The sequence below is a fragment of the Trichinella spiralis genome (genome assembly GCF_000181795.1).
Source record: "Trichinella spiralis strain ISS 195 chromosome Unknown Scfld9, whole genome shotgun sequence".
Classification (NCBI taxonomy): domain Eukaryota; kingdom Metazoa; phylum Nematoda; class Enoplea; order Trichinellida; family Trichinellidae; genus Trichinella; species Trichinella spiralis.
The window spans coordinates 2528963-2554076 of record NW_003526948.1 but is presented as its reverse complement, the minus strand read 5'-3'; the positions used below and the strand labels follow the sequence as shown (position 1 = coordinate 2554076).

The 25114-nt window shown below is 34.5% G+C and overlaps 10 protein-coding genes across 10 annotated transcripts; 5 read left to right on the top strand and 5 right to left on the bottom strand.

Moving 5' to 3' along the window:
- Positions 1-13: 13 nt before the first annotated feature.
- Positions 14-1257, bottom strand: Tsp_05263 (solute carrier family 12 member 7). The gene is made up of 3 exons (XM_003371570.1): positions 1048-1257; positions 864-989; positions 14-19 (listed from the first exon to the last, which is right to left on the bottom strand). Exons 1-3 carry the CDS (start codon positions 1255-1257, stop codon positions 14-16), a joined length of 342 nt encoding a protein of 113 aa, XP_003371618.1.
- Positions 1258-1439: 182 nt separating this feature from the next.
- On the bottom strand, positions 1440-3297 carry Tsp_05264 (cuticle collagen dpy-7). The gene is made up of 5 exons (XM_003371569.1): positions 3127-3297; positions 2659-2805; positions 1980-2002; positions 1870-1934; positions 1440-1612 (listed from the first exon to the last, which is right to left on the bottom strand). Exons 1-5 carry the CDS (start codon positions 3295-3297, stop codon positions 1440-1442), a joined length of 579 nt encoding a protein of 192 aa, XP_003371617.1.
- Positions 3298-4245: 948 nt separating this feature from the next.
- On the bottom strand, positions 4246-5606 carry Tsp_05265 (putative LIM domain protein). The gene is made up of 3 exons (XM_003371568.1): positions 5568-5606; positions 5062-5384; positions 4246-4600 (listed from the first exon to the last, which is right to left on the bottom strand). The coding sequence occupies exons 1-3, from the start codon at positions 5604-5606 to the stop codon at positions 4246-4248; spliced, it is 717 nt and encodes a 238-aa protein (XP_003371616.1).
- A 2027-nt stretch (positions 5607-7633) lies between these two features.
- Tsp_05266 (putative cellular tumor antigen p53) lies at positions 7634-10278 on the bottom strand. The gene is made up of 8 exons (XM_003371567.1): positions 10168-10278; positions 9926-10030; positions 8987-9130; positions 8874-8930; positions 8452-8635; positions 8168-8384; positions 7961-8087; positions 7634-7882 (listed from the first exon to the last, which is right to left on the bottom strand). The coding sequence occupies exons 1-8, from the start codon at positions 10276-10278 to the stop codon at positions 7634-7636; spliced, it is 1194 nt and encodes a 397-aa protein (XP_003371615.1).
- A 2924-nt stretch (positions 10279-13202) lies between these two features.
- Tsp_05267 (ubiquitin-conjugating enzyme) lies at positions 13203-13916 on the top strand. Its single transcript, XM_003371566.1, has 2 exons — positions 13203-13229; positions 13362-13916. Exons 1-2 carry the CDS (start codon positions 13203-13205, stop codon positions 13914-13916), a joined length of 582 nt encoding a protein of 193 aa, XP_003371614.1.
- A 1994-nt stretch (positions 13917-15910) lies between these two features.
- Tsp_05268 (hypothetical protein) lies at positions 15911-16886 on the top strand. The gene is made up of 5 exons (XM_003371565.1): positions 15911-15985; positions 16109-16271; positions 16374-16454; positions 16515-16588; positions 16770-16886. Exons 1-5 carry the CDS (start codon positions 15911-15913, stop codon positions 16884-16886), a joined length of 510 nt encoding a protein of 169 aa, XP_003371613.1.
- A 505-nt stretch (positions 16887-17391) lies between these two features.
- Tsp_05269 (hypothetical protein) lies at positions 17392-18598 on the top strand. Its single transcript, XM_003371564.1, has 5 exons — positions 17392-17580; positions 17759-17808; positions 18051-18195; positions 18299-18361; positions 18512-18598. The coding sequence occupies exons 1-5, from the start codon at positions 17392-17394 to the stop codon at positions 18596-18598; spliced, it is 534 nt and encodes a 177-aa protein (XP_003371612.1).
- A 565-nt stretch (positions 18599-19163) lies between these two features.
- Positions 19164-20902, top strand: Tsp_05270 (hypothetical protein). The gene is made up of 4 exons (XM_003371563.1): positions 19164-19411; positions 19466-19607; positions 19701-19772; positions 20846-20902. The coding sequence occupies exons 1-4, from the start codon at positions 19164-19166 to the stop codon at positions 20900-20902; spliced, it is 519 nt and encodes a 172-aa protein (XP_003371611.1).
- A 42-nt stretch (positions 20903-20944) lies between these two features.
- Tsp_05271 (hypothetical protein) lies at positions 20945-21552 on the top strand. The gene is made up of 3 exons (XM_003371562.1): positions 20945-21082; positions 21275-21327; positions 21411-21552. Exons 1-3 carry the CDS (start codon positions 20945-20947, stop codon positions 21550-21552), a joined length of 333 nt encoding a protein of 110 aa, XP_003371610.1.
- Positions 21553-21935: 383 nt separating this feature from the next.
- Positions 21936-22288, bottom strand: Tsp_05272 (putative protease). Its single transcript, XM_003371561.1, has 2 exons — positions 22157-22288; positions 21936-22109 (listed from the first exon to the last, which is right to left on the bottom strand). Exons 1-2 carry the CDS (start codon positions 22286-22288, stop codon positions 21936-21938), a joined length of 306 nt encoding a protein of 101 aa, XP_003371609.1.
- Positions 22289-25114: the final 2826 nt, after the last annotated feature.

Sequence of the window (25114 nt, the reverse complement as noted above, 5' to 3'; positions counted from 1 at the left end):
AATATTTATATGATTAAATCTAAAAAATATAAATAAGTTCGTTGAAAAGCTAAAAATCTCCGCTTTAGATATGCATTATAGTTGAATCAAAATAAACAAAAACAATCAACCCGTGCAAATTAGCACTTCACAAATAATACACGATGACTAAACTACAAAAGGAGAACAAGTTTAACAGATTGCAAGTGACAGATGAAGGTTTTATTTGATTATATGATATTTTAAGTTTACTTGAATAAATTTATAATTGATGAAAAAAGTCTAAAGAAATTTCATCTAAATTAACAGATCATGTTGAAGAATTTATTTAGAAAATATACCAAGCTATGTACACGACAAATGCACAAGTAAATAATTTTGCACTATATATTTCTTAGCAGTTTGTTTGTTTCGTTTGCAGGGCAGAGGGGAAATGATCAAATGTTTGAACAGTGAAAGTGAAATCAGATTAGCTTCAGGCAACATGCATGTTTTACGCGCATTTGCATAATTTACATCAAATGTTACAAATACGTATCTTTTATAAATGAAACGGGCGGATATATTTTTCAAAATTAAAGCTTCCTTTTTTATGATTTAAGTTTTATGGATTATAAAACGATTTTCTTTCTAAGATGTATCAATGTTGTATAGCTAAAAGTGTTGCAGTGTTTATTCCTATTATAAACAAGTCAATTTGAGCATATTAATTATGTTTATGAAAATTAAAGTAAAATGATTGATTGCAACGTACTTTCAATTTTTCCATTCGTAGCAATAGCAGATATTGAAATGCTGGTCAAAAAAGTCTGCAGTAAATTGCAGTTAATTGGATAAAGCATTGCTTGCTGGTGTACACTTACGCATAAGCAGCAGAGAAAAACCATAGAGAATGATTCGATAAGACCACCTACGCCTACCATCCAAATCAAACGAAGGAACATTTGCACACCGAGGATGTGTTGGATACTTGGAAGATAAACGCCAAAAATAGTGCCCAATTTAGCTCTCTAAATTTGCTCAATCAGGAAAGAAGATACAATTAGTGAATGAAGGAATTGTAAAGACCTTTGGACCAGTTTCATCAGTAGCAACTCCGCTGAGTGATTTTAAATACATGGATACGGAATTGATATTAGCTGGACCGTCTTCTTCATACAAAGCAAGTGCTTTTTGACTTATACGCATCGAAGCATCGGATGCTTTCTTCGACGGGCTTTCTTCGATAGTGCTCATCTTGACCGTTGTGATTTCTTCGTCTGTTTCCTTTTTGTCCATTAATTCAAGCTGAATAGCTGAAAAAAGACGATGCTAAAATGTGCATATGCGAAAAGTGAAGAAAGAGCGATCCAAGCAGAAGAATAGGCGGTGCCGATGAACGCTTCACTAAATGCCCGCAGTGTGGTGTGAAAAGTAGCTGAATAATTAATCAGGTATCGAAATGAAAGTTACAAACAGGCCTACAAAAACAGGCTACCACTGGAATCTGTCACATCTGGCACAATTTTTATAACAGCATTTTGGCGTATTTGCAGCGTTGAAGAGCACCTACGCCTAAATTTTTCGCCATCCATCTCGTAGTAAAGTGCGCATATAGTGTGCCTTTCATAGCATGCTGATTCTTCTTCTTCTTCTTCATTTGATTATTATTATAATAATTATTATTTTTCATAAACCGGTGCACGTTCTGATTCCAGTTCTCATATGAGCAAAGCTGCCGTTAACTAACAAACCCGAACATGCTTGGCAACTGTATTGCGTAAATTGATTGCAATGAATTATAACTGATGAAAGTTTTGTTTTTGATCAATGAATTTTTAGTTCAGCAATGAAGACACACAACCAACAAGCACTTCAATCTTCAACAATACTTGTAAAATGAGAAATAACTGCTATTCTCTTCTGTTGATGATACAACAACGTTCGATGCTTTTTTCTCATTATACTCAATAACACTTCACTTTTAAATCATTTTCTATTAATAATTATTTGTAAATAACTTGAAAATATCAAGTGTTCTCTTCTGAAAATTATAAACTGTTTATAGTATTAATATTGCTTGTTAAAGAATAGATACTGCATATTAGCAACAAAAAGCTAGTTAGTTATCAAGCTTGACTAGTAGCAAACGACTGTTTTTGCTTAGCACATTGATGAAACATATCATAAGATAAGATTAGATTAGATTAGAAACACAATAGGAATAATTTTATGAATATTTGTTTCTAGGCTAGGTTGTTTATTTTTCACTTAAATATGCGCTACATCAACTTATGAAGCTTAGTGAATAAATTTGTTGTATTGTTTAGTTAAATGAATTGGAAATATCTTATAACATTCAAAAATTATGCATATCCACAATATTTATAAATACCGTTTCAATAGCACATAATACTTTCAAATATGTGGACATAAATGCAAAGTAAAATTGAAATATACAATCTTTACAGTAGAAATCAAAAACAAAAACTCACAATATCGGATGGAACACGCAAAGTTCAGTGTTTTAGTTGTGTTGAACAGTTTGCTTAAATGCAAAAGATTTTTATATTAATTACAGTATTGCAAAAAATTTCCAGTTGCATTTTTTTCTAAAATACATTCTCATATTTGCTGTGTACTCCAAAATAGCATGGAAGATTCAACGTTGAAATTCGAATTCAACAAATCAAAATAAACAAGCTGCTTCGTAGTTGAAAGCATTTTTGCATACGGCTTGTTTTGAGCAACTCGTCTTTTGGATAATAATCGCAATGGCACGAGTATTTGATTTGCTAACTGGAAGACCAGCCAACTTGCTAAATTTACATCATCCTCGAAAATGCTCTTGAAAATACTATAATTAGAGCTTTTATTATTTTTCCCTTGATTTTTTATTTGAATAAATTGTTTTCATTACTAAAAACAATGTTTATGCAAAAATATTTTCAAATTATTTCGTAAAGTTTATTGTGAAATAGTGAAAGATAAGTTTGGATTGATTTATCAATACTAAAAACTGTCAGCTTGCCAAAATATATAATATATAATATTTTACTTGTCAGAAAGTTTAAATTGATTATTAGCTAAATAATTATGCTGTCTAAATAAATAAGTATTTGTTTTGATTTTCATGTAATCTGTAAATGAATGTGCTGAAAGTAAAACGTGAAAATTGACCGTTTCGCTTGATGATATTGCGAGAATTTCGCTTTTTGTTTGCATTAAAAATTTGCATATGAGATGAGTTTTCGGAACAGAGTTAACGATCGCCGTTATGCTCGATGTATCAAGAATCACGTGGTGGTGAATATCAGATTTTGACGCGCATTTTCTCATTCTGATCAGTTGACAAAACATGACATCCTTGTATACTGTAGAAATTTACACTTGTACTCAGTATTGCTGTTTCAATTAATAAGTTCGCTCGTTTTGGGCAAGTGATATTTTCCAAGGAAAAGAAACAACCGTGCTGTTTGTTCATAAAAAATTCATCCATCTGAACTGAAATTTTTTTCACTCCACACGAATGAAAGTCAGTTGTGCAACAATCAACATTCGTGGCTAGATTAAAAAAAATTAACATTACTGAATAATAATAATAATAATAAATTAAAATTTCAAAAATAAAATTTTGTTCCCATTGCACAGTTGTCATGCGGAATTGTTATTTTTGCACTTGCTGTCAGCTGCCATGTGACAAGTTGGCAGCAATGTGCAAAAGAATACATATCACGTCCGCGTGACCAAGAATAACCCTCTTCACGTAAACTGATCAAATTCGCATTGCATTCGGATCGGGGTCAGGCATAATAATTTCTACGCTTGAAACTCAACAAATGAAAAAATGAAAATCAATCATTAATTTGCATAAATTTGCATAAAACTTGACAACGACCGAATGAGATTAATATTGATAATGGGAATTCAATGATTATTACATTTGGCAACAGTCCATTTGGTGTGTTGAAGGAATTTTTAATTTAGCAAGCTTTAATAATTCGGCTCTGGGTTAGGCATGGCCTGGCCTGGTTTAGTAAAAGAAATCGTGTTACTTGGCTATGGAAGCAGTTCCAAGCGACACAGGCGTGGCTTGAAATTGCAATTACTATTCCACTTCTCAGGGTGTAAATTTGTATTTTTTCGAAGAAAGAACAATTTCATCTGCAAAATTTCTCCCAATGTTGGCGATCACCTTTTCCTGTTGGCTGTTGATTCTCGCCTGTACGTATGCAAATATATTTGCAAGTTCTGCTCATTCTATTGACGTATGCAAATGTGTATGATTCAGGCATCGTCAGTTCGAGTGGGGCGCAATTCACTTGCGGGCAGTTCGTCTACGACGCCAGGAGATTCATCTGCTGCGAAAATACGGATCTGTGCAAACGGGACGGTACCAGAGACTGCTGCGGACGGTTCTGCTACAATCCGACCATTGGTATGTGTTGCAAGGGTAAAATACGGGATCGTTGTGACAGCAAAGATGCCCACTGTTGCGGGGATAGATGCTATTCGAAGAAGAAGCAGATGTGCTGCAACGGCAAAGTGGTCGCCCGTTGCGCCGGCAGTGAAAGCACTTGCTGCGGCACCGGATGCTACAATCCGCGTTGGAAGCAGTGCAAAAATGGAAAAATTATTTTTCCTCAAAAATCAACGTTCTATCATTAAATGTTGAATTGTTGTTATATTTCTTTTCTTTTCGTTAAATTAAAAATTGTTTTTAAAAGAAAAAAAATCCCCGCCTTTAATTGTAATTTTATCATTTTTTAATTATCACAGAATTAATTGTATTTTCAAATACGTACAAAAGGAAATAATGAGGTAAGAAAAGTTATCATTATACTGTATTTACTGTTTGCCACTAAAAGTTGGATGAAAAACTTTTATGAAACACATTGAAAGTGATTTTCAAGTTCATTGTAAAGTTGCAACAAATGTTGTTGTTTGTTGATTTGTTCGATTTTTCAAATAATAGTGAAGTTCATTTTTTTTTAATTTTAATCACAATTGTTCCATTTTTCTCAAAATTTTAACTTGTGAGAGAAATAATACATTTATTATACGTAATTGTGTTGTCGAAAGTTGTAGATGTGAATAATTCACGGGTACAGGGGCAATTTGGACGTGGAAGATCTGTAGTCGGCGTTGTGGCCACGAGTTTTGGGGCTGTACAATAAATTTGAACGATGCGGTATTGGTTCGTGGGGCATCGGAGTGGGCACGTGACCCTGGCAGTAGACTTCGGTATCGGTGATGTCGTTCCGATTGTTACAGTAAGTTTTCAGCGTCAGCCGACTTCCGCAAAGCCAACATTTGAAACAACCTTTGTGATAAAATACGCCGTCTTTCAGTGGTCCAATTTTGTCGTTGAAATACGTCGGACGTCGACACCGATGGCACAGATCCTTCACCGGCATCGCTCTTTTCTGAACAGGATAAATTAAAATAAAAAGAACATTTATTAATCAAATCTTCTAATTAAAAAAAAGCAAGACAGAATATAATTTGCTCGCATGCACGAGTGTAAAATATACTATCAAATTAATTGTGCATATTATTGTGAAAAAATAATTTTCAATCGGTGATGTAAATTTTTTTGACAAACTTACCGTGTTAGTGAAAGCTGGCGACGATGATGTACCGCTCATGATAATTGTAAAGTTGAAAAAGAAGAAGAAGAAGAAGAAGAAGTAACTTTGAGAGCAATAAGAGCATCGACCAGTTGGCTTAGACAAACTTCAACAGTGCGAGGCAGGCTGTTTTACAACCAGTTCGACGAAGAAGCTGCGGCGGCTATTGGCTAAACAGACAAGCATTGATGCATATATACAACATTGTACTTGCTTCATCACGCTTGATCAAAGCCAACAACAACAACAACAACAACAGTACTACTATTAATTAAACACAAGAATGATCATCATCGTATATTTTATAAATAGCTTCATGACCATGCTAACTAGGACTGGAACCGGTCACAGCTAACTATAAAAATACCAGTAAACAACAGCAGTATAAAAAGTCTGCAAGTTGGTAGGGAAAGTTAAAGAGTCAAAGAATAGGTTGTTTGTTGTTCAGTGAAAAATATCAAAACTAGAAAAAAAGCTCAAATGGTTGATCAATTCAACAACAAAGTCAATTTTTACCGCATAATAAACAGCAAAACGCTAAAAGAATATTTATTATGTATGTACACTACCTGCCGAATAAATGGTCGATCATTATATATATACATATACATGAATAGATTCGTTTAATTTTATAAACAACACATAACGGCAAATGCTCAAATATTTATTCACTAACTCTACACATGCAAATCACAATATACTGCAGGAATGACATCAATTTTATGAACATGCGCGCAACCACACACACACACACATTCGCAACACGCACAGAAACACAAACACACGCATGTAGTATAGGAATGAATTGTATGCAAATATAATACTTGGCAAAGGTAGATCAAGCAGGTAGACAATTGTGTACGCTTACGCAGCATGGGAAGATACTGGAGGGAATGAATGGGGGGGGGGGGGGTAAACGACTAGAAGACTATTTTTTTATAAAAAAAAAGCAAAAACAAGGCAACCAATCAGTAGATTAAAAAAAAGAGGAATCACATAAATTCCACTTTGAAAACGATCAAACTGCTGCAATCTGCTGCATAATAAAAAAATAAATTTAAAAAAAACTACACGGCACTATTTTCAGAACAAATCAAACACGATCATAATAATAAAAATAATAATCATCATCGAAATCAGAAATGGGCATATTTTTCCTTTTCAATAAACAAATGAGATGAACGAAAAAATTTACATATCGACTGCTCATTCCAAACCCATACCACAACAACAACTGGGTCGTCGAGTAAAATCAATAATTCGATTGGATCACAATTCGTACTCATTTCGGTCCGTCGTCAACAGATGAGGCAAATAGGAGGACGGATGGGGCGGAGGTTCGGTGGCCGAAAATGACGACGGGGTTTCCAAACTGCTCATCTGGGCCGCTTGTTCAAACGCTCGCCATTGGATCAACCACGTATGCATAGTCGTCGCTTCCATTTGTCCGATGTTTAATTTTTTGAAATCCTGACAACAAAAAATGAATGAAAAAAAATCACTAAAAAAAATCGGAGATATTAGAATTTCAAAATTTGCATAATCGACGTCAACAACATGTCTACAGTATACAGCGAAATGATACATTTCGAAAATATCGTAATCGGTAAAAAGAAAACAAAGTTGAAAATAAACAAAAAATAAAACGGATACAATTGAAAAGAAAATATCGTGAATGTCGCAATTCGAGTGGGGAAAAAGAAATACTTGAAATTCTCAACAAAAACAAATCATCCACCACAAACAGGCAATCAGTATAAACTATAAAAGAAAAGAAAAGAAAAATGAGAAAAGTTGAACCAAACGAACAAATGAATAGGAAAAAAAAACAATAATTGTTGTTGTTGTTGTTGTGAAAGTGTTTTTTTTCTCATAATGACGAAAAACCTGGAGAGTGAAATTTTCAATGTCGCCCAAAGTGCGAAAATCTTTTTCGTAAAATTTCCTCGCCGATACTTTCGTCAATCGCATCTCCTTCAGCCAACTAGAACCGAAACAAACAAATAAATAAATAAACATAAACAAATAAACAAAAAGTTTCTTTTTCACGTTTCGATGCTTGCCGAGCCGTCGAATTCGGTGAAAAATTTTTGCGTGAAGCGCCTGTCGACCGGGCCCTGATTGTCGGCGGTCCGACGAGCCGCGTAGAAAACGGCGACAATTTTCGACAACATTTTCGCCAGTTGACGGCCCTGGACGCGGAAAAGATAAATTTCCTGCTCCGGCTCGACGCATATACGCTTGGGTTGGATGAACGTGGCAGCCGGATCATCCAAATCTGAAGCAGCGTGAGGCTGGTGGATATTGTTGTTGTTGTTGTTGTTGCTGCTGATCTTGCGTTTCATCGTGTGCGAACATTTCGGACAAATCACCACCTGCTGGTCGTCGGAGTCCACTTCTCTCTTCATCTTTTCGTACTGTAGAGTGTCCAAATTTTTGTCCCGGTTCGGACAAGCGCACACTTTCACACCTACCAGTTGACGTGCCAAGACGTGATCGCTGAGACGGTGGAAAATATGACAAAACACATATTTATCATAATAATAATAATAATTTCATAACTGCGCACATCACTCTACCTGTCTTCCAATGTGACACTCAATTGGATCGCTCGACGGCATAAAGTGCTGCACGAATTGAAGCAACAGAAACTGATCGCGCACATCGCCTCGCCTACGTTTTCCTGTTCGGCCAAGTCGGACCATTTCACATACACCGAATAATGATTCCGTTCATCTTTCATATATATGGCTTTCAACTGATGGCATCGAACAAAATGACAAGCTACGGGACTATCTGGAAAAAGATTAATTTTAATAACACTTTTCTCTACATATACATATACATATATATAACTGCTTACTGTCAGTGGATTGATGATTCATGCAACGCAAAACTGGCTCAAACGTATACTGTGCACGGGCATAAACTGCCATGAATCGTACGATCGCGTTCGCCGGCAAACCGTGTTCCAAATTTTCCAGGCGAATTTTCACCGGAAAAGCGGTATTAATCTTCGTATACAGTTTGTTCAATTCGGCCGAATACTGTATACACAAATTGCAAATCAAAACAAAACATTTTCATTTAATAAAAAAAATTATATACCAAATATGGAATTGACTTTCTTGTCGAAACGGAATTGGTCAACTGTATTCGAAACCCATACGGACCGCTGTACGAAGTGCTATTGAAACAAATTTCAATATATTTAAATATTAAAGTAAAAAATTAACATAAAATATACTTGAGCAGTGCAAGTTCATCAGTGATGTCAGTTTTGACGCCATGGGGCAACGTCGATGGTGCCATTTCCATTGGTGCCGCTGCCATTAGCCCTACCTGAAATAAAAATTAATGCAAAACAACAAAAACACTTTCTTCAAAGCACAAAATACATTTGACAATTCTACAACGTTCGATTCAGTTGGATTAATCGTCGCATCTTTGACAACAGTTGCTGCGGCACTTTCAGCTATAGCGGCAAAGGATGTTACGTCAGTAGGTTCAACATCTGTCAGATATATAGCCGGATCGAAATCCTGAAACGTGAAAAAATTTATTACACCAAAGCAGATGGTGTTTGGTTTAGGAGAAAAAGAAAAGCAAAAGAAAACTTATCAACAACATAAGGGAAACAAATTTATCAACATCTTTTACGATAGCGGTGATTATTATCATTTATATGTATTTCAAAAGCGAAACAAAAAAAACAATAAAAATTAAAACTATCACATGACACCGTAGCTAAATGTTTATCCGTTGAAAATTGTTTGCAATTAAAACGTGTGTTGACTTGCTCAGATGACCAAATTATTCTTGCTGTATAGTTTGATTTATTATAATTTAAAAAAATTATTATTCACCTAATACATAATACTGATATGATTAAGAAAATATGGATGTAATGAGAGCGATTGGCAACAAGTGATCGGTCAGGTCAAGTGGAACAATAATAAAGTCAAAAATGCTGGATCAAAAGTGCAACCGTTTTGTCAAATATCAAATACAATATAGGTTATCAGACGACGGACGATTAACCGACCCCATCGCCACTGTGCTGAACGATTAACAAGAATTATCACGATCTGTGCAAATTATTACTACGCTTATTAAGTGTCAGTTTTAAACGACCATCGTGTTCAAAAATGAAAAAAAAATGCAAAACAGTGCAGCTAATAAAATTACCGTCTTGACATTACTGTTGTGCAAAATCGACAAACAAACGTGCAAAGCATACAATTGAACATTTATCGCATGTGCAAAAATAAAAAAAATGAAAAGCACAACTTTTTCCATGCAAAATATTTTAACGGCAAAAATAAATCGAACAATACCAACGCATCAGGCAGGTTGTCATCGTTGGTGAAAGCATACAACTGATCACTGTCAACTATCTCTTCCACTGACGGATCGTCGAAAAGAATACTGTTGTCGAAAATCTGAAGAAATATGAATATGTATATTTTTTATTTTATGAAATTCGACCTCTCTTTTTTCCTCTCTGTCTCACTGTGTGTGTGTGTGTGTGTCTGATTAAATGAAAGTTATTCATATATAAATAAATGTATGTATATACATTATCGCTGGTAGCCATGGTCTGCGGGTTCAATGGTTCCAAGTTTATATATTCCGGCTCCGCTTGCGGTACGTCGTCCAAGCCCGGTGTCAACTGTTCCAACTCTTCCATCATCAAATAGCTGCTTTTTAAAAAGAAAAACAATTAAAATTTGAAGCGTAAAGAAAAAAAAATAAATATCGCAGCGCCCAATGCTGTTACTCGTCTAAGCCGATGGCGTTGTACAGATGTGCCCATGTTTCTTGCGAAAGTGACGTAATTGGGGTGCTCAAGTCCGAATGGCTCATTCTGTGAAAACACTGCTCACATCACACCAAATGCTCTGCAATAAAATGCGATCGAAAGTTATCGAATGTTACGAAAAGTTCTGAAATTGGAAAAAAAATAGCTCGATTTAAAAGAAAAACAATAATTAAATATGATCAATTGAAACAGATTGAACAGAGATGGGAAGAAAATAGTTCAACGTTGGGGTTGGAATTATTGAAAATTGCGCAATTTCTCGACACATTACACCGCCGGCAAGTGTAACGGTGAACAGTGCAGTGGAGAAAAAAAAATGGTACATTAAAATTTCCACGATCGGAACACGATTTTATAATAAGCGTTTGAAATGGAATGTGCTTTTCTTATCGCCACGCCATTAATCTATCCAATTATTTACACTGAATTGCAACGCATTCCTTCTTATCGTACAATGATGATTAAGTAACAACGACACATTACTATACGAGATAAAAAAATATCAAAATAAATATTGCCAAAAGTTCACAATGGAAATTTAGTTGACATTTTACTTGATTGTATATTTTTAAATTTTAAAATACAACAACAATGATGATGATCATGTGCTGTTTGACGTAAATTGCAAAAAAAAGAAACTGTCCAATAGAGTTTATATTATTGCTCACAACAATGAACAGAGTTGATTTGAATAAATTTAAAATGAATTTATTTAATGTTTTTTATTATTTGATATTTTTTCTGTTCTTGTTGTTGTTGTTGAGCATATTTTGCTGTTGCTCGTCGCGATTGGTTTGGTTAATGGAAACAATGCAACGTGCGAAATGGAATTGAACTGTTTTTCCTAGAAAATATACATCGAAATTTTGCTCCAAGTTTCAAAAATCTTGGAACAATTTGATAAAAGAAAAAACAAATATCACCTAAGGGAAACAAACACGATTGTTGCCACAGTAGATTGGATAACAAAAATCAAGTTGGCTTGTCGAGTTGAAATGCGACAATTTTGAACAGCGAGCACAAGGGCGGTGGCCTTTGTTGATCCACCGATTTTAATAAACAACAGATAATGCAGTTGAAAAATTACTGACAACTATATACATATAAATATATATAGCTCGGATATTTTGTCATGAAAAAAAACTGTTGTAGTTCGATGTTGAATAGCCAAAAGACGACAATGTTGTGCGGGCGGTGATCAGAATTTTGCGCACGCAGTTGATGGTGCTGTTGTGGCGATGGGGGGGACGAATTTGCTTTTCTTCAAATGAAAAGCTACTTTGTAAAATATTGAAATAATTTAAATTTTAATTTCAAAAGGAAAAAAAATTGTGTAATTTTCATTTTTTGAGATCAACAGAATATTTATTTATATGAATAAATAATCAGAAGAAGAGTTATTCAAAGAATGTTTCAGTCTACGGATATGTTAACTCAGAAGATGGTTTTCAAATTTTCTGTTTGGTCAGCTCAAGTGGTAGTTGAAAGAATTTCAAAGAATCACTCCAAAAACCGGTTTTGTGAAAGAAGAAAAAAAACAATTACGAATAGATGCAGTAGATACGAATAGGAAAAAATTGAAGTTATGCAAAATTTAGACAAACCGCCGAATAATAATCTTTTTCAAAAAATTATGCAACGAAATTATTATTATTTGCAAATTTTCTCGTTCTTCGTGTTGGTGTTGTTGATCGTGCGTTCAAGGAAGAATATTTTCACAACGGGTCCGTTTGGCAAAACGGCAAAATCAATTACGTTCAAAATCCACATACTTTGCTTCGGTGTATATTCAAATTTTTCTTGATGATAAAAAAAAAATTAAAACTTGTAACCATGGAAATAATTTTTTGAAAATGTTGGCACAAAAAGATATGCATAAAAATTATTTTCGCACATTGCCATCAATTCCACCATTCAATGTTTATCAAAAATAATTTTACAAAATTTGAAATTGTTTTTAAAAATTATTATTATTTATTATATTGATTATTTATTATTATTTTTCAAACAGGACAACGACTGAGAGTTGAGCAAAAGAGAAGCTTCACGTTCGTGTTATTGTTGTTGTTGTTGTCTGCATGGATGAACAGTTATTCACCCGACGCAATTTTGACGCTCTTCTCAACTTATCTTAAAGCGCGTGTTGACAGGCAGCTGTCGGCTGTTGTAGCAATTTTGTTCAATCGACTTTAAACCAAAATTTGATCTGGCCGCCCGGATGAAAATTTATTTCACCGCTCCAGTGTCAAAAGTCCGACTCCTGTCCAACGCTGACATCCGCTATCTGGGCAACAATAAATCACCAACGCCCAGATGTCGGCTCGCTTTCCAACAAACGACAGCCACTTTGATTTACAATCTTATTTTCGTTTCGTTCGGTAAATTTCAAACTACACGATCCGAAACGACAAACATACAGAAAAAAAAAATTTTCTTCTCTGCCCATCATTACTGCACTGAAAAAACAATGTTACAATTTAGGCGTTGAATCGTTTGTTAACTTTCTCGAAAGACTTCTCCCAATGCGCAAAATACCCTTTCACACACTGCACAAACAAGTCAACATCAAACTTAGGCTTTCTTTCAATTAAATATCAATTTTAAAAATATTAAAAGAAAAAAAAATTTTTTATTTTTTGCGATTAATTTTTTTTTATCATGCCTACGAGATTACCATTATTTTACTATTCCTTTTTCAGATCGGGTTAATTACTTCATTATTAATTACTGTAAAGAACTTGCTCGCCACTACTGTACGGTAATTTGTCAGAATAGAAGAAGTTTCTGCGAAAATGACCGAAGGTGACAAGCAATCTTTGGTAAATGTTATTTTTTTGTACTTTAATCACAATAATAGTTTATTTCAACATCGACGATGATAAATCGTTGTTGAAAAAAACAGTTTCATTTTTTAAATCTAACAATCTACTGAATGTGAATTGTCGTTGTAGGTGAACACTCGTCGAAATCGTCTACTTGAAGAAAGACGTAATTGGAGAAAAAATCATCCACCCGGTTTCATTGCGAAGCCGGTTGTTGCGTCAGACGGAACTTTGGAGTTGCGTAAATGGGAATGCTGGATTCCAGGGCCGCAAAATACACCGTGGGAAGGTGGCCTGTACAAGTTGTTCATTTTGTTCGGTGAAAATTATCCGTACAAACCACCGGCAAAAATTTGGTCTGTTATTGTTTGTTTTCCAAAAACCAACGTGCTGTTTGTTATGCTGCGATTCTTTTCTAGGTTTTCTCCACCAATTTTGCATCCGAACGTTTTCAGCGGCGGATCAGTTTGTATTTCGCTTCTTCAAGAAGACGGATGGCGTTCTTCGATGCAGTTAAAGGATATTTTAGTATCCGTTCAGACGTTGCTCGCCGAGCCAAATATCCGCAGTCCAGCGAATGCGGAAGCGTACAAGTTGTACAAAGACAATCGTGCTGCTTACGACGATCGCATTCGAACTTTGGCGAAGATTTATGCTGCGGCGAACATTACAATTAAGGAATGAATTCTTTGAGAAAACTAGACTAAACTTTTTTAAAAATGATGAAGTAAACATTTTAATGATGACTCGCTTTTGAGGATTATATCCAACACCAACAACATCTTAATACGTATGAAAATCAATCAACCGTAACATGTTTCCTTCTTTTCTGATCAAACAAAACCACACTATAATGAAAGATGAAATCAATTTCAAATATCCATTACGTCGATTACAAATGACTTTTTCTCGAAGAATTTTTTGCAATTTTCAAAAACAACTTTGCATGTTGTGAAATTCACTCGCTTGAAAGAAAAAGTTGTTGAAGGTCAAAATTTCGAAAAACGCTTGAAAATTTTGTTACGTTTTTTTTTTAATTTATTCATTACTAAAAGTATTTTCTTTTTCATAATAAATTACAGTATTGTAAATTTCTCAAAAATGTCTCGAAATGAAAAAATAATAAGAAAGGGCATTTGTAAAAGTTTTTCAGTATAGGAAATAAATTGATTTTCCAATGTAATTTTCATTTTAATATGAAACTTTGATTAAAAAAACTTCAATACAGTAAAATGAAATGCAAGTCATGCTGAGAAATTTCAGATGGAAATTCATCATTAAAATAATTTTCCCTGAGCTTCCGTAGCCACAGCGTATTAGTATCAACTGATCAAGATTCTAACTAAATTGTTTGATATTTAGCACTGATTAACGCAAAAGGATACTTAAAATTCATAAAGAATATAGCGGAGTACTGTAAAACATCAGCGAAATTAGCATTTTTCACAAAACACATGATAAAACATGAATTGGGGCATAATGAATAAGCGAAACCAAATAAAAATTCATTTCCACAATTATTTCACAGAAATTAAGGATTAGCAATAAGTTTCTAATTCATGAGCGCTTGTTTCACTTGAATATTATATGATAATGCTGAATGGATATAATTTCAAGATACAAATAAAATTTCATGAAATTATAAATCGCACGGCAAATTTAAACTATTTGTCAAAAGTGTTTTCATATTCTCGAGCATACATGAATAAATTTGACACAAAACTTCAACGCATTCCCATTAAGTAAAGAAATTAAAAAATTTAATTTAACAAAACCGCCATGACATATTACAGTGTTTTATTAGTAATTTCGCAAAAGTAAAGCAAATTACTTTAGACAACTTAATTTTCATCTTACATCATACGGTGGGATACGGTAATGTTGATGACTAGCTGATTCTGAATAGCTAGTAGTTTGTTCGCGCGTATGGTTGTTTGTCTTAACTTGGCTTTTGTTCTTGTGATAAGAGATGTGTTTCTGTAGTTTTTCGTGTTGCATTGCCGACGAAGATGGACGCGAACAAACCGGAAGCTATGTCGGTGGGCTCCTTACATAACGATAGTCCAAAGAATACGATTCCTCTTTGTGATCACTTCGATGTTGCTGGTTGCTAGGAAGATGGAATCGACAGTTCAGCGATGCAGTCTCCGTTAATTGGTAAAGCTGTACTGAGATGCTGAAGTGGCTAACTCATTTCTTGAACCAGTGAACCCGCAGTACATTCTATCAGCTATTGCCTGGAACCGGCTAATCCTTCTCACTTTGTTTATTTGCATTGAAAGACCGGTTTAATCCGCTTCAGATAACGGCCGTCTGCTGGAATGTTACCAGCATCATCCTAATTAGACGCGATCAGCCATGAGGAGAGCTGTTCGGCGACCGGTGGACAAAGCATACATTTCAGTTCAGGAAGACGCGAATGAAGTGATTGGATTGGAAAAGTTCTCAGACATGTTGCATATGCCGGAGCAGGTCATCTTCGTATGGTTGAAGAATGCGAAGAATCTGAAATTCGTAGTATGCGAAGCTTTGGAAATTGATTCATACTTCCTGCGCAATACAGCTAAACTTCTTATCAGAACCTCTTCATAAGTAATTGCAAGCAGGCATCTACTGAAGAGCTACTCTGATGAAAGACCTGATGAAATGACAGAGCCATAGGCGAAAGCAGTCTCAACATGAAAACAGATTCAACGCCGTTTATGCATCCAGGAGAGCGGTCGAAGAAAGAACGACAGAAGACCGCTGAGCAGGTAGGATGAAGAACGGACTCAGAGCCGATATTACTTCATAAGTGGTAAAGGTCAGCATCCTACCTGAATTTACGTGAAGGATGTAGAGCCGCTTAACTGAGAAACTTTGGTTCTGAGGTTCAGGACCTCAAGGATGAGCGAAAGACCCAACGACTACTGCATAATACTGGGATAACAGCGTTCAAAAGTAAAATCAACAATATTGTTACAAAGATCGTTGTCGACACGGGAGCGGCGCTTGCACTGGTAAGAATGGACCAAACCGGCGAAGCATTCGAGGGAGACGGTATTACGAATGAACAGCCGTAGGAGCTATATTCATCGCCGGTGCAAGAGTATGGCTGCTTTGTCAAAGAAGCAAGCGTAAATTGAGCAAGAAATTATCCAGACCCGAGCATGTTTCTTTCGAATTGGTGCAGCGTATTTTTAAGCTGGGGAAAGACGCAAAGACAGACTCCAGTAGGATGTGGTATATTTTAGCCGATTGAAGATATGCAAATTGATTTATGGCTGAGTGAATGATATAAAGCAACGTCACGTTATGGTATACATCAGAAAACTCCAACAGCACACTCTGAGGCGAAGGCATCCATAGGAAGACTGGTGAAGTACGAGAACATTCATCTACATCTGAACGGCGAGAATACAGGATAGAAGAACCGTATAACCCGAGGCCATTGCAGAAAGCAAGGTAGACTACGCATAATGTGCATCGACGGCACGCGACCTGTTTCCCAAATTCACCAGACAACTGGACTACTGCATGATTGAAGAACTTTTGCAGAAGCCGCTCTTGCGGAAAACAGCCACGGAATGTGCAGCGTACGCTGCATTAGCAGTACTTTGCATGACTTCTGAAAATAGCGCAATGCGGCCAGAATCTACGATGATAAAACTGTGAGCCCAGAAGGCAAGAGCTGACTGTACTGCATGCTCTGTATTAACGGTAACGGCATGGGGCGCGTTTCATGAAAAGCGCTTAAAACACAGTTACGTACTTATCGAGGAGCTGTTGAAGAAGACGCCCTTGCGGAAACCAGCCCCGGAATGAGCAACATGGCCTGTATTAACAGTACAGGGTATTTCAGAAAATTAGTGCAGTTCGACTGGACTTTCGAATAATGGCAATTGTGTGTATAACGGCACGACTCCATGGTCGAAGAACAGTAGAAGCGGAGGTCCGTACAGAAGGCACGAACGAAATGTACAACATGCTCTGTATTTACTGTACCGGGTGTTCCACCTGGAATTTCTGTAAAATTGCATACTCAATAGATCCATAAACATTTCGTCCAAAGCATTGTAGCAGATGATATTGGCCCAGTGTACAACTAGCAGTGTATTAGCGGTTCAGATGTGCCTCATGATTGGATAATGTTCTGTTTTTAATTACGAGTGATCCAGTAATGTGGCAGTGGATGCTGGTTCAGTTGAAGAAAAGTGTTGCCTCAAATCTTTCCACGAGCAATGAAGAGGACAAGTTGTTGATTTTAAATCAGTGTACAATTTTAATGTTTTATTTTCATTTTATTTATCCGTATGCGAAATTACATGATGCGTTAGCAGCAGTGTTCTTCTTGATTTGCATTGTGTATGTATATTCTCTAATAGGGTTATTTACCGTTTTTGTGATTACCAGTTGGTGAATAATGCATAATTGTATTTTCATGTTTCATTGTTTTGCCGTAAGTGCTGTCGTTTGATTCTGAGTTTTCATTGTTGATTGACCATTCTGATGTTTGTATGATTTTCTTTGAAGTTTTTATTTTTCAGTTTATTTTCAATCTGTTTTTTGTTACCAGTGCTTGTGAATTTAATCAAAGGTATATTGTGCTGTGTACGTTGGAAAAGTAATCATCTGCTGATTTGAATTGTATAAAAAAGTAAATTTTGCACATCATATTTTTGTATGATGTGTTTCGTAATCGTAAATATGATTATATATTATTATGAACATGAATTTTAATGATGGAAGGTATGTTTTCACGTTTGATGTTTAACGTAAATTACAATCTAGCAGTGAAACAGAGCAGATGATTTCTTTTGAACTCTTTAACAGTTGAAGCAAGTTTCTAATCGGGAAGGCGAATTGGAATTCTTTTGCGAAGACGGTGATATTGAAGGCATTTGGTGAATCCGTTGATTTTCATTTAATAATTGCAATATTGGTGAAGCGAAACATTTTGAAGAAGAAACTGAAATGTAGAAACGTTAGACGATAACAACTTATTGTATTATTACTTGTTATCATGTAAGCTTTTATGATCTGCAAGTACATGTGCGTGACCGACAGTATGGTGTCAGTTAGTACAGACACTTCCCGATTTCGGAGTTTATGATCTCAATTCTATAGCAGCAATGTGTGCTGATGTGCAGGTATTAATCTATTTGTTGGTAGTCAGGTTGGCTCCTCCACACACTAAAATTTTATTCATTCACTTCCAGAAATAAATAGAGGCATCGTTGATGAGCGTTATTTTTTATTCTTCTTTGTACAGTAGATTATAGGGATGACTGATATTTAAGATAATAAAGAATGAACGATGCTTTCATGCTGAACTCTCGCCTCAAAAGTACAAACCGCTAATTCATGCATCAGGCATATTTTGCTGAAGTGCATATTATGTAAAAATTGAGCAAAATTGGTAATATGTGACAGACATTGCTAAATCTCTCTGAAATGGTGCTATGTTTTTAGGGGGCGGAAAACATTATAACAATGTGAATCTCACAATATACGACTTTAATGTCTCTTCTTTAATAATAAATTTCATCAGTTCTATCTGAGCAATCGTAAATTTGCTTTTATCTTGATGATTATTATAAAAGCATAAGATCCTCTGGGATGTGATTATTATAAAGGGAAAATCACAAAATTTTTCAAAGAAATGACCACAACATTCACATACGGGCAAAAGTCATTTTCTACATTATAGAATTCATGGTGAAATATATCATTGCAGTGAAGCATGAAGAAAAATGACTTCAATTTTACTTGTAAAAATAATTAGTTAAATAATTCTTAAAGCTTATACATCAGAAATGAAATGAAGTTCATTGTTAATGAAAGTGATGAAATAATTGACAATAAATGTCTAGTGAGTAGAGGAAAAAGCGAAGCAGCTAGAAAAAATTCTTATTTAAGCTATTTTGAAGTCGTTCTGCATAACTGCGGGTAATGGATGGGACATTAGCCATTGTGTCCAACGCGGACTCGCCCTGGGCCCAACTTTGCATCTCAAGATCAACTTTGTTAACAGTTGCAGGAGCTGAGGTTGCTTCAGGCGATAAAGTTTCAGTCACAACTGATAATGCATCCGATGCAGGAGATTCCATCGGTGGTGGAGATACCGGTGGTGGCATGGACACCGTAATATGGCATTGCGGAGCCGCTAACGTTGGAATAGATTGTTGCTGCGTATACACGTATGTTGCGTATGTTGCGGAATAGGTTCGCGAACAATCAGTCTCAGTTTGTAGCATCTCTGGAGGGGGTGGATTTTTGTCTTTGCTTTCATTCTTGTTACCACACCACGAACAAATTAACAGCAAACCAACCGTTCCTGCCAAAGCAATCACCACAGCAAAAATTTGGGCTGACAATGAATCAGGCGCATTTAAAGTATAAAGTATATCCATTTCTGAAAGAGAATAATAATTTTATCTCTTGTAAAAATGATCACTGGATTATTTACTTACTTTGAGAAGTTTACAGATACTACTTGTCGCTGGGAGAAACCAGATCAAACTGATTTTGAGATTTGAATTGCTGCTAATATCAAGCTCAGTAAGTTTAAACAATTTGATATTGTTTAAAGCACTCAGTTGCTGTGCGTTTTAATATAGTGATTTATTTTAAAGAACAAAATTTTAAAGTAATCAATTCTGAAAATTTAATCAATCAATTCAATATAGTAATCAACTTTCCAAGAAAATTGCATTAAGGATTGCTTAATGGGAAAGAGTAATGTTACCTAAACATCAATTTCTATGTCAAAATTGTGAAGATTATTTTAAAAGAAAATTAAAAATAATTTGTGCTTTTAGTAGAAATGAATCTGAAACACAAAACTATTGAATAAATTATGTTTATTTACTCATCATATTTAAATTCTGGCTGCATTGCTGATAGCAAATAATTTGGCAAATATTTCAAGCATAATGAAGTAAACGTAACGTTTAATTTAAAAAAAATTCTGAAACAGCTTAAATATTTCCAGTGGGTATCACTTATTAAATAAACAACAAATTAACAAAGTTATTTAGTGCACCGAATGATATTTTTATCTGATATGGATTCCTCCTTGTTGGGATTGTTTGCATAAACATATTTTTCTTATTAAGCTGACATTTCTTCCACTGAACATAATGCAAACTTTTTATCATGAAACCATTTTTAAACCAACCTCGCTGATTAGTAAGCATTTTAAAAGATTTTCCAAAAATTTTCCTTAATTTAATTGCAGTTCAGTATCGTATTAACTAAACATCTCGACCTCAAACAAAAAAATGAATTAACAAATCGGATAATCAGTTTTGGCTGAATATCTCTGAAAGAAAAAACCTTTTCATTTTAAAATAACATACCTTTATTTGTTTTTCTTCCCTAACTTACAAATTTTATGCACATTTTTTTCTGAACTTTTTGAAATTTTTGTTTCATGGTCAATTCTGATTACTGTCAACAGAGTGCTGACAAGAAAAAAATTTTCTTTTAAATCAAACTGTAATTCGTCATATAAGAGTTTCTTCTTTTTTATCAGTTTTCTGTATATTGATTTTATAATTCTTTTTTAGATTTTGCATTTTCATTCTGAATTATTATTATCTTATTCTATAAATTATTAATCATGAATGCAGAGCTTCTCCATGTTCATGTCACCTGTTGATAATTTGTACAAAAGAGAAAAATATTAAATGACTTATTTTAATGTAATACTTGATTCAGTTAAAATTACAATGAATATAAAATTATTTTATGCAATATATACTGAAAAAAATTTACAATCACGAGAGTACAACGTCAATATTGAAGTTGTCAGATCACGCATTGTCAGAATACGCGTTGGGCAGTCACAATATGATATGTCTAGGCTAGTTAATCTGCTTTAGTACAGATTAATCTAGCCTTAGAAATAATATTTTTAAAACGAATAATATTGAGTACTGTATCAACTGATAATCAAGTTAAATTATTATCAGTAATCGTTTTTAAATTTATATGCCGTTTATTTCAATTTATACTGTAATTCACTTTGGCAGTAAATTTTATATATTTGTTAATTATAGCTTTTGAAATATATCTGTCAAACGGTTTGGTTTAAAATATTGAATCCAATTAAGTAATCAACTTGATTACGGTACATTGAAAATTTAACCATCCTTTTTATTCATTTTATTCAATTACTTATTACTTTCTTTCCAGTTATTCCCAATTACTTTCTATTTCATCATTTTACATGTTACATATGACTTCGATGTTCTACTACGGTAGGATGGTAACTCATCTCGTGTTTGTCTCCGGTGTCCGGCTTGCTTTTCGGGCCTCTTGTCTGGATTGTTATTAGCTGTACCGCATGGGGCAACCGTAATAACATTCATATGCGGTTAAGTTTTGCTACGCATGAATGGAGAGCGAATGTCAGTGCCCGTTAAAAGAGTATTACATGTATTTATTTGAGAAAACAACAACAACGAATTAAAAAAGCACACTTTTTAAAATAAAAATCTCCGCTACTTTCATGGACAAGTTTGCTAATCCGTAAACTGAAATGTGGTAAAAGTGACAATAGCAGTGCCGTTAAGTTTGTGAATTTTTAATTTACACTTGAAGATCATTATTGCAAATATATACTACAGTCGACTGTAAATACGAATGCTTGCGTGACCGATTTGGAAAGTTTGTTCTGATGAAATTGAATGCAGAACTGGAAAAATTAGGTGTCACAAGTTAGTTATGGAGAACTGTTATCGGTTGAGTAGAGCAGAGCGTGATGATCTCTTCTGCAGGCTCATATATTTGTTTGGGATGTTGGCACCGTTCTAGAGCTTCATCGGTCAAGCCAGAAACCCAGTTCACATAACCGAAACCGAGATTCAATTCTGTCGGCGGCCCATCGTACTGCTGGGTATGTTCCGGCGGTGGATATTTGATTTTCGCTCAGCGGCAACCGCTGTTTTGTTGTCATCCTTCTGATCAGCGTTTGTTTCGGGCAGCTGACGATTCTTGCATGCAACTGTGCAAGTTAGTCCAGCCACACCAGTGGCAGCTGAGCTTGACCCTTTGACCGATGGAGTTATCATTTAATACTGAGAAATAGCAATAACAAATATTCAATTACAACCGTAAGTTTTATTTTCTGGAATCGGTGGGTGTTTGCTTTAGAAACTGCTTGTCACATTATGCCTGCTTGCATTTGGAGGTGTTGGTTATTAATTCACGTGCTCTGCATTCGTGCTAATATCAACACTTATTTAATTTTTTATAAATCATTGTCATATCAAGTTTTACATTTTTATTCTGAAAGTGAAGAAAATTTTTTACTTCAGAATACACGGAACATTTTACTATTAAATGACTAGCAATGCAGAATGTTAAAAACTTATTGGTGAAATGAAATGATTTTGGAGAATACAATTTACAAAATTGTATACAAAATAAAATTTTTGTTGCATTGGTTATGTTTAAGGTGGTATTTAAAATTCCATTAACGTGTTTGAAATGCTTTTTGTGCTGCAATTTTCTTTGCTTTGCATGCGCTTTTTTGGTTCAAACATAGATAGATATAACTTTGATTGTAAACTGCTGGTACAAAATTGAATTTTCGCTTGTGAAAAGCGCAACATTTGTTCTGATGATTTAATAATTAACAAATTAGACTATGTTATAAGTTATTTAATATAATATAATAGTATTATTAAAATAAATGAATATTCAATTTGTCAATGAATATTTGTTTTAAGAACAATGTTATACGTTTCTGATACATTTGAATAAATGGAATTTTCTGTTCATTTATTGCTTAATTTTTTCATGCTCTTTTGCTTTTGTGGTCTTTCTTCGGTTAAGACATTTTTAGATTTAGCAGGGGCAAAATGAATACAGTTAAAAAGACAGAATGTTAAGATGTTAACGTGAAATGGAATAATTATCCAGCGTAGAATTTCAAGAGGAAAATATAAATGGAAAAAAATAACGTCCCCCCCCCGCACTTTGCAATAGATCGAATTTGGTCCACATCAACAATACCAATTGTATCGTATTCTGCTCATCAGGAACTTCGTACGTTTCTAGATGTTGCCATACGGTGACGCGCCGCCTACTGTTTGTTAGTTTGATCTTATTGGTGGTAGCATTTTGTTCGTTGTTTAAATTATTCCCGCCTTTTTTCAAATACTCTTTACTTGATTGGGGAAAATATTTTTTCCAACATGAAAGTTTTCCAAATTATTTTATATACTTATATTGTGAAGTAATTTGCTATAGATTATTCATCAGCTCGAACATTATTTTCTCCGTTAAAGATGACTTAGCATAACATATGTGAAGCATACTCAGCTCTATGTGAACAGATCATTCGATCAATTTATTATTCTAATTGACAAAGCTGGGGAACGGGATGAAGAGGAACAGAACTAGCTATGCGAAGCGAGGCGAGGCGGGTTTATTAATGTGGTTCCATTAACGAACATCGAAAGATTGATCCGCACATAGTTTCGACGTTATCTGACTTGCGCTGAATGTATATTTGGAAAGAGCTCGCAACAGAATTAGTCATGGCATTTAGCATATCACTCGCGTTGAGCTGACACGTGGCAACAACTGCATAAGATTGTTGGAAATTTAAAAAGCAAAAGTGATCGAAATGTTGTTAGGTTAGATGCTGTTGTGGTCGTTGTTGCTACACTGCTTACGGCATCCAAGCTTCATCTTTTTCGAGGATATATAATTAGCTGTTGCGATTAGCTAGCTCATAACCACTATTATCAGTGATTAGTGCGTCCGTTGATCTGATACGAAGTAACGAAATCAATGAAATTAACCAAGAACAAGTATTGCTTCTTTTATTAGTGAGTACAATACGGCTTGGTGCTGAATGGAAGAATTTTTGAATGCCAATTTTTAGCGTCCAACTCTTGAAATACGGAATACAAAAATACTGCTCGAGTGTGTTGCTCATTTTAATATATATATATATATGCATATATTTCTAATATTTTGTTTGTTATCAATTTGTTATGTAATGAAAAAAATCTTTTGAGATTCATTAATTGATACACATGTAAATGAAATGGGCGGTTGAGGTTAACTTTTAACAGGTTATTGGTTTGAAACGTATCGGAAATGAAGTGAAAAAAAAGTAATAAAAACCGTTTTATTTATGTAATTAACTGGTCAAATTGTAAAAAAATTCTGAATTTGGATTGCTTGAACTTTTAATAATTCTGAAGATGAATGAAAACCTTTTCTGAAACATCGGTGATGCAATAATGTAATATTTTATGCCGTCTTTAGAAAATGGCAACTTAAATTGGTGTTATTAGCGTACTGTAATATACCGTAGCAATTGACATTTTCGGTAAATCATTAGTCATCAACAGAATATTAACTAGCCTTGTATACATTTTGGTAATGCAGCAGTTTTTCATAGTAGATGCGGACTCATTCAAGATAATTCATTGAACGGTTAAAAAAATTTTTTGTTGCGCTACGTAAGTCTTCTTTATTCTTTTTAAAATAAAAATTTCCATAAATATACTCGTCAGAATAAAGCAGCCTTTCACAAATAATTATGAGCTGTTGCTTTTTCATATTTCTCGTGAAACTGTTCATCGAATGCCACCTTTTAATTTTTTTTTGTAAAATTCAAAAATTTATAAATTGAAGCACTTGATAGCATATTAAATATTGTTCTATTTATTTTATTTTAGTTTAGTTCATTTCATAGCATTTTGAGTTGTATTAGATAGGAGGATTAATTGTAGTTAAGTTTTTTGTACTGTTATTGTTATCAGAAAGAAGTATTGAATCGTAAGTCTCATGAAATTTTGCGAAAAGCAACTTTTATTTTTGAGAAATTTAGTAGGATAACAGTCCATTTTATCCATTTAAAATTGCGACGCATTAAT

Bases quoted from the DNA above. Each gene is read 5' to 3' on its own strand.
- Tsp_05263 (XM_003371570.1), bottom strand. From the start codon at position 1,257: ATGGACAAAAAGGAAACAGACGAAGAAATCACAACGGTCAAGATGAGC. The intron at 990-1,047 runs GTCTTTACAATT...GAGCAAATTTAG, and splicing joins CTGATGAAACTGGTCCAAAG to AGAGCTAAATTGGGCACTAT.
- Tsp_05264 (XM_003371569.1), bottom strand. From the start codon at position 3,297: ATGAGAAAATGCGCGTCAAAATCTGATATTCACCACCACGTGATTCTT. The intron at 2,806-3,126 runs GTTTTACTTTCA...AGTATTTTCAAG, and splicing joins GCGAAACGGTCAATTTTCAC to AGCATTTTCGAGGATGATGT. The intron at 2,003-2,658 runs GTTTATTTTGAT...TATAATTTTCAG, and splicing joins TTTCAACTACGAAGCAGCTT to AAGAGAACACTTGATATTTT.
- Tsp_05265 (XM_003371568.1), bottom strand. From the start codon at position 5,606: ATGAGCGGTACATCATCGTCGCCAGCTTTCACTAACACG. The intron at 5,385-5,567 runs GTAAGTTTGTCA...TATCCTGTTCAG, and splicing joins CGCCAGCTTTCACTAACACG to AAAAGAGCGATGCCGGTGAA. The intron at 4,601-5,061 runs GTGAATTATTCA...TTGATTTTTGAG, and splicing joins TCCAAATTGCCCCTGTACCC to GAAAAATAATTTTTCCATTT.
- Tsp_05266 (XM_003371567.1), bottom strand. From the start codon at position 10,278: ATGGAAGAGTTGGAACAGTTGACACCGGGCTTGGACGACGTACCGCAA. The intron at 8,931-8,986 runs GTATTTTGTGCT...TTTTTATTTCAG, and splicing joins ACGTTGTAGAATTGTCAAAT to GTAGGGCTAATGGCAGCGGC. The intron at 8,088-8,167 runs GTAGAGTGATGT...CCACCGTCTCAG, and splicing joins AGTGTCACATTGGAAGACAG to CGATCACGTCTTGGCACGTC.
- Tsp_05267 (XM_003371566.1), top strand. From the start codon at position 13,203: ATGACCGAAGGTGACAAGCAATCTTTG. The intron at 13,230-13,361 runs GTAAATGTTATT...TTGTCGTTGTAG, and splicing joins AAGGTGACAAGCAATCTTTG to GTGAACACTCGTCGAAATCG.
- Tsp_05268 (XM_003371565.1), top strand. From the start codon at position 15,911: ATGAAAACAGATTCAACGCCGTTTATGCATCCAGGAGAGCGGTCGAAG. The intron at 16,272-16,373 runs GTATTACGAATG...GAAATTATCCAG, and splicing joins CGAAGCATTCGAGGGAGACG to ACCCGAGCATGTTTCTTTCG. The intron at 16,455-16,514 runs GTATATTTTAGC...AATGATATAAAG, and splicing joins ACAGACTCCAGTAGGATGTG to CAACGTCACGTTATGGTATA.
- Tsp_05269 (XM_003371564.1), top strand. From the start codon at position 17,392: ATGTGGCAGTGGATGCTGGTTCAGTTGAAGAAAAGTGTTGCCTCAAAT. The intron at 17,581-17,758 runs GTATATTCTCTA...TTTATTTTTCAG, and splicing joins TCTTGATTTGCATTGTGTAT to TTTATTTTCAATCTGTTTTT. The intron at 17,809-18,050 runs GTATATTGTGCT...TAACAGTTGAAG, and splicing joins GCTTGTGAATTTAATCAAAG to CAAGTTTCTAATCGGGAAGG.
- Tsp_05270 (XM_003371563.1), top strand. From the start codon at position 19,164: ATGGATGGGACATTAGCCATTGTGTCCAACGCGGACTCGCCCTGGGCC. The intron at 19,608-19,700 runs GTATAAAGTATA...AGAAGTTTACAG, and splicing joins ATGAATCAGGCGCATTTAAA to ATACTACTTGTCGCTGGGAG. The intron at 19,773-20,845 runs GTAAGTTTAAAC...TCATGAATGCAG, and splicing joins TGCTGCTAATATCAAGCTCA to AGCTTCTCCATGTTCATGTC.
- Tsp_05271 (XM_003371562.1), top strand. From the start codon at position 20,945: ATGAATATAAAATTATTTTATGCAATATATACTGAAAAAAATTTACAA. The intron at 21,083-21,274 runs GTTAATCTGCTT...TGTTAATTATAG, and splicing joins AATATGATATGTCTAGGCTA to CTTTTGAAATATATCTGTCA. The intron at 21,328-21,410 runs GTAATCAACTTG...CTTTCTTTCCAG, and splicing joins AAAATATTGAATCCAATTAA to TTATTCCCAATTACTTTCTA.
- Tsp_05272 (XM_003371561.1), bottom strand. From the start codon at position 22,288: ATGATAACTCCATCGGTCAAAGGGTCAAGCTCAGCTGCCACTGGTGTG. The intron at 22,110-22,156 runs GTTGCCGCTGAG...GAACATACCCAG, and splicing joins AGGATGACAACAAAACAGCG to CAGTACGATGGGCCGCCGAC.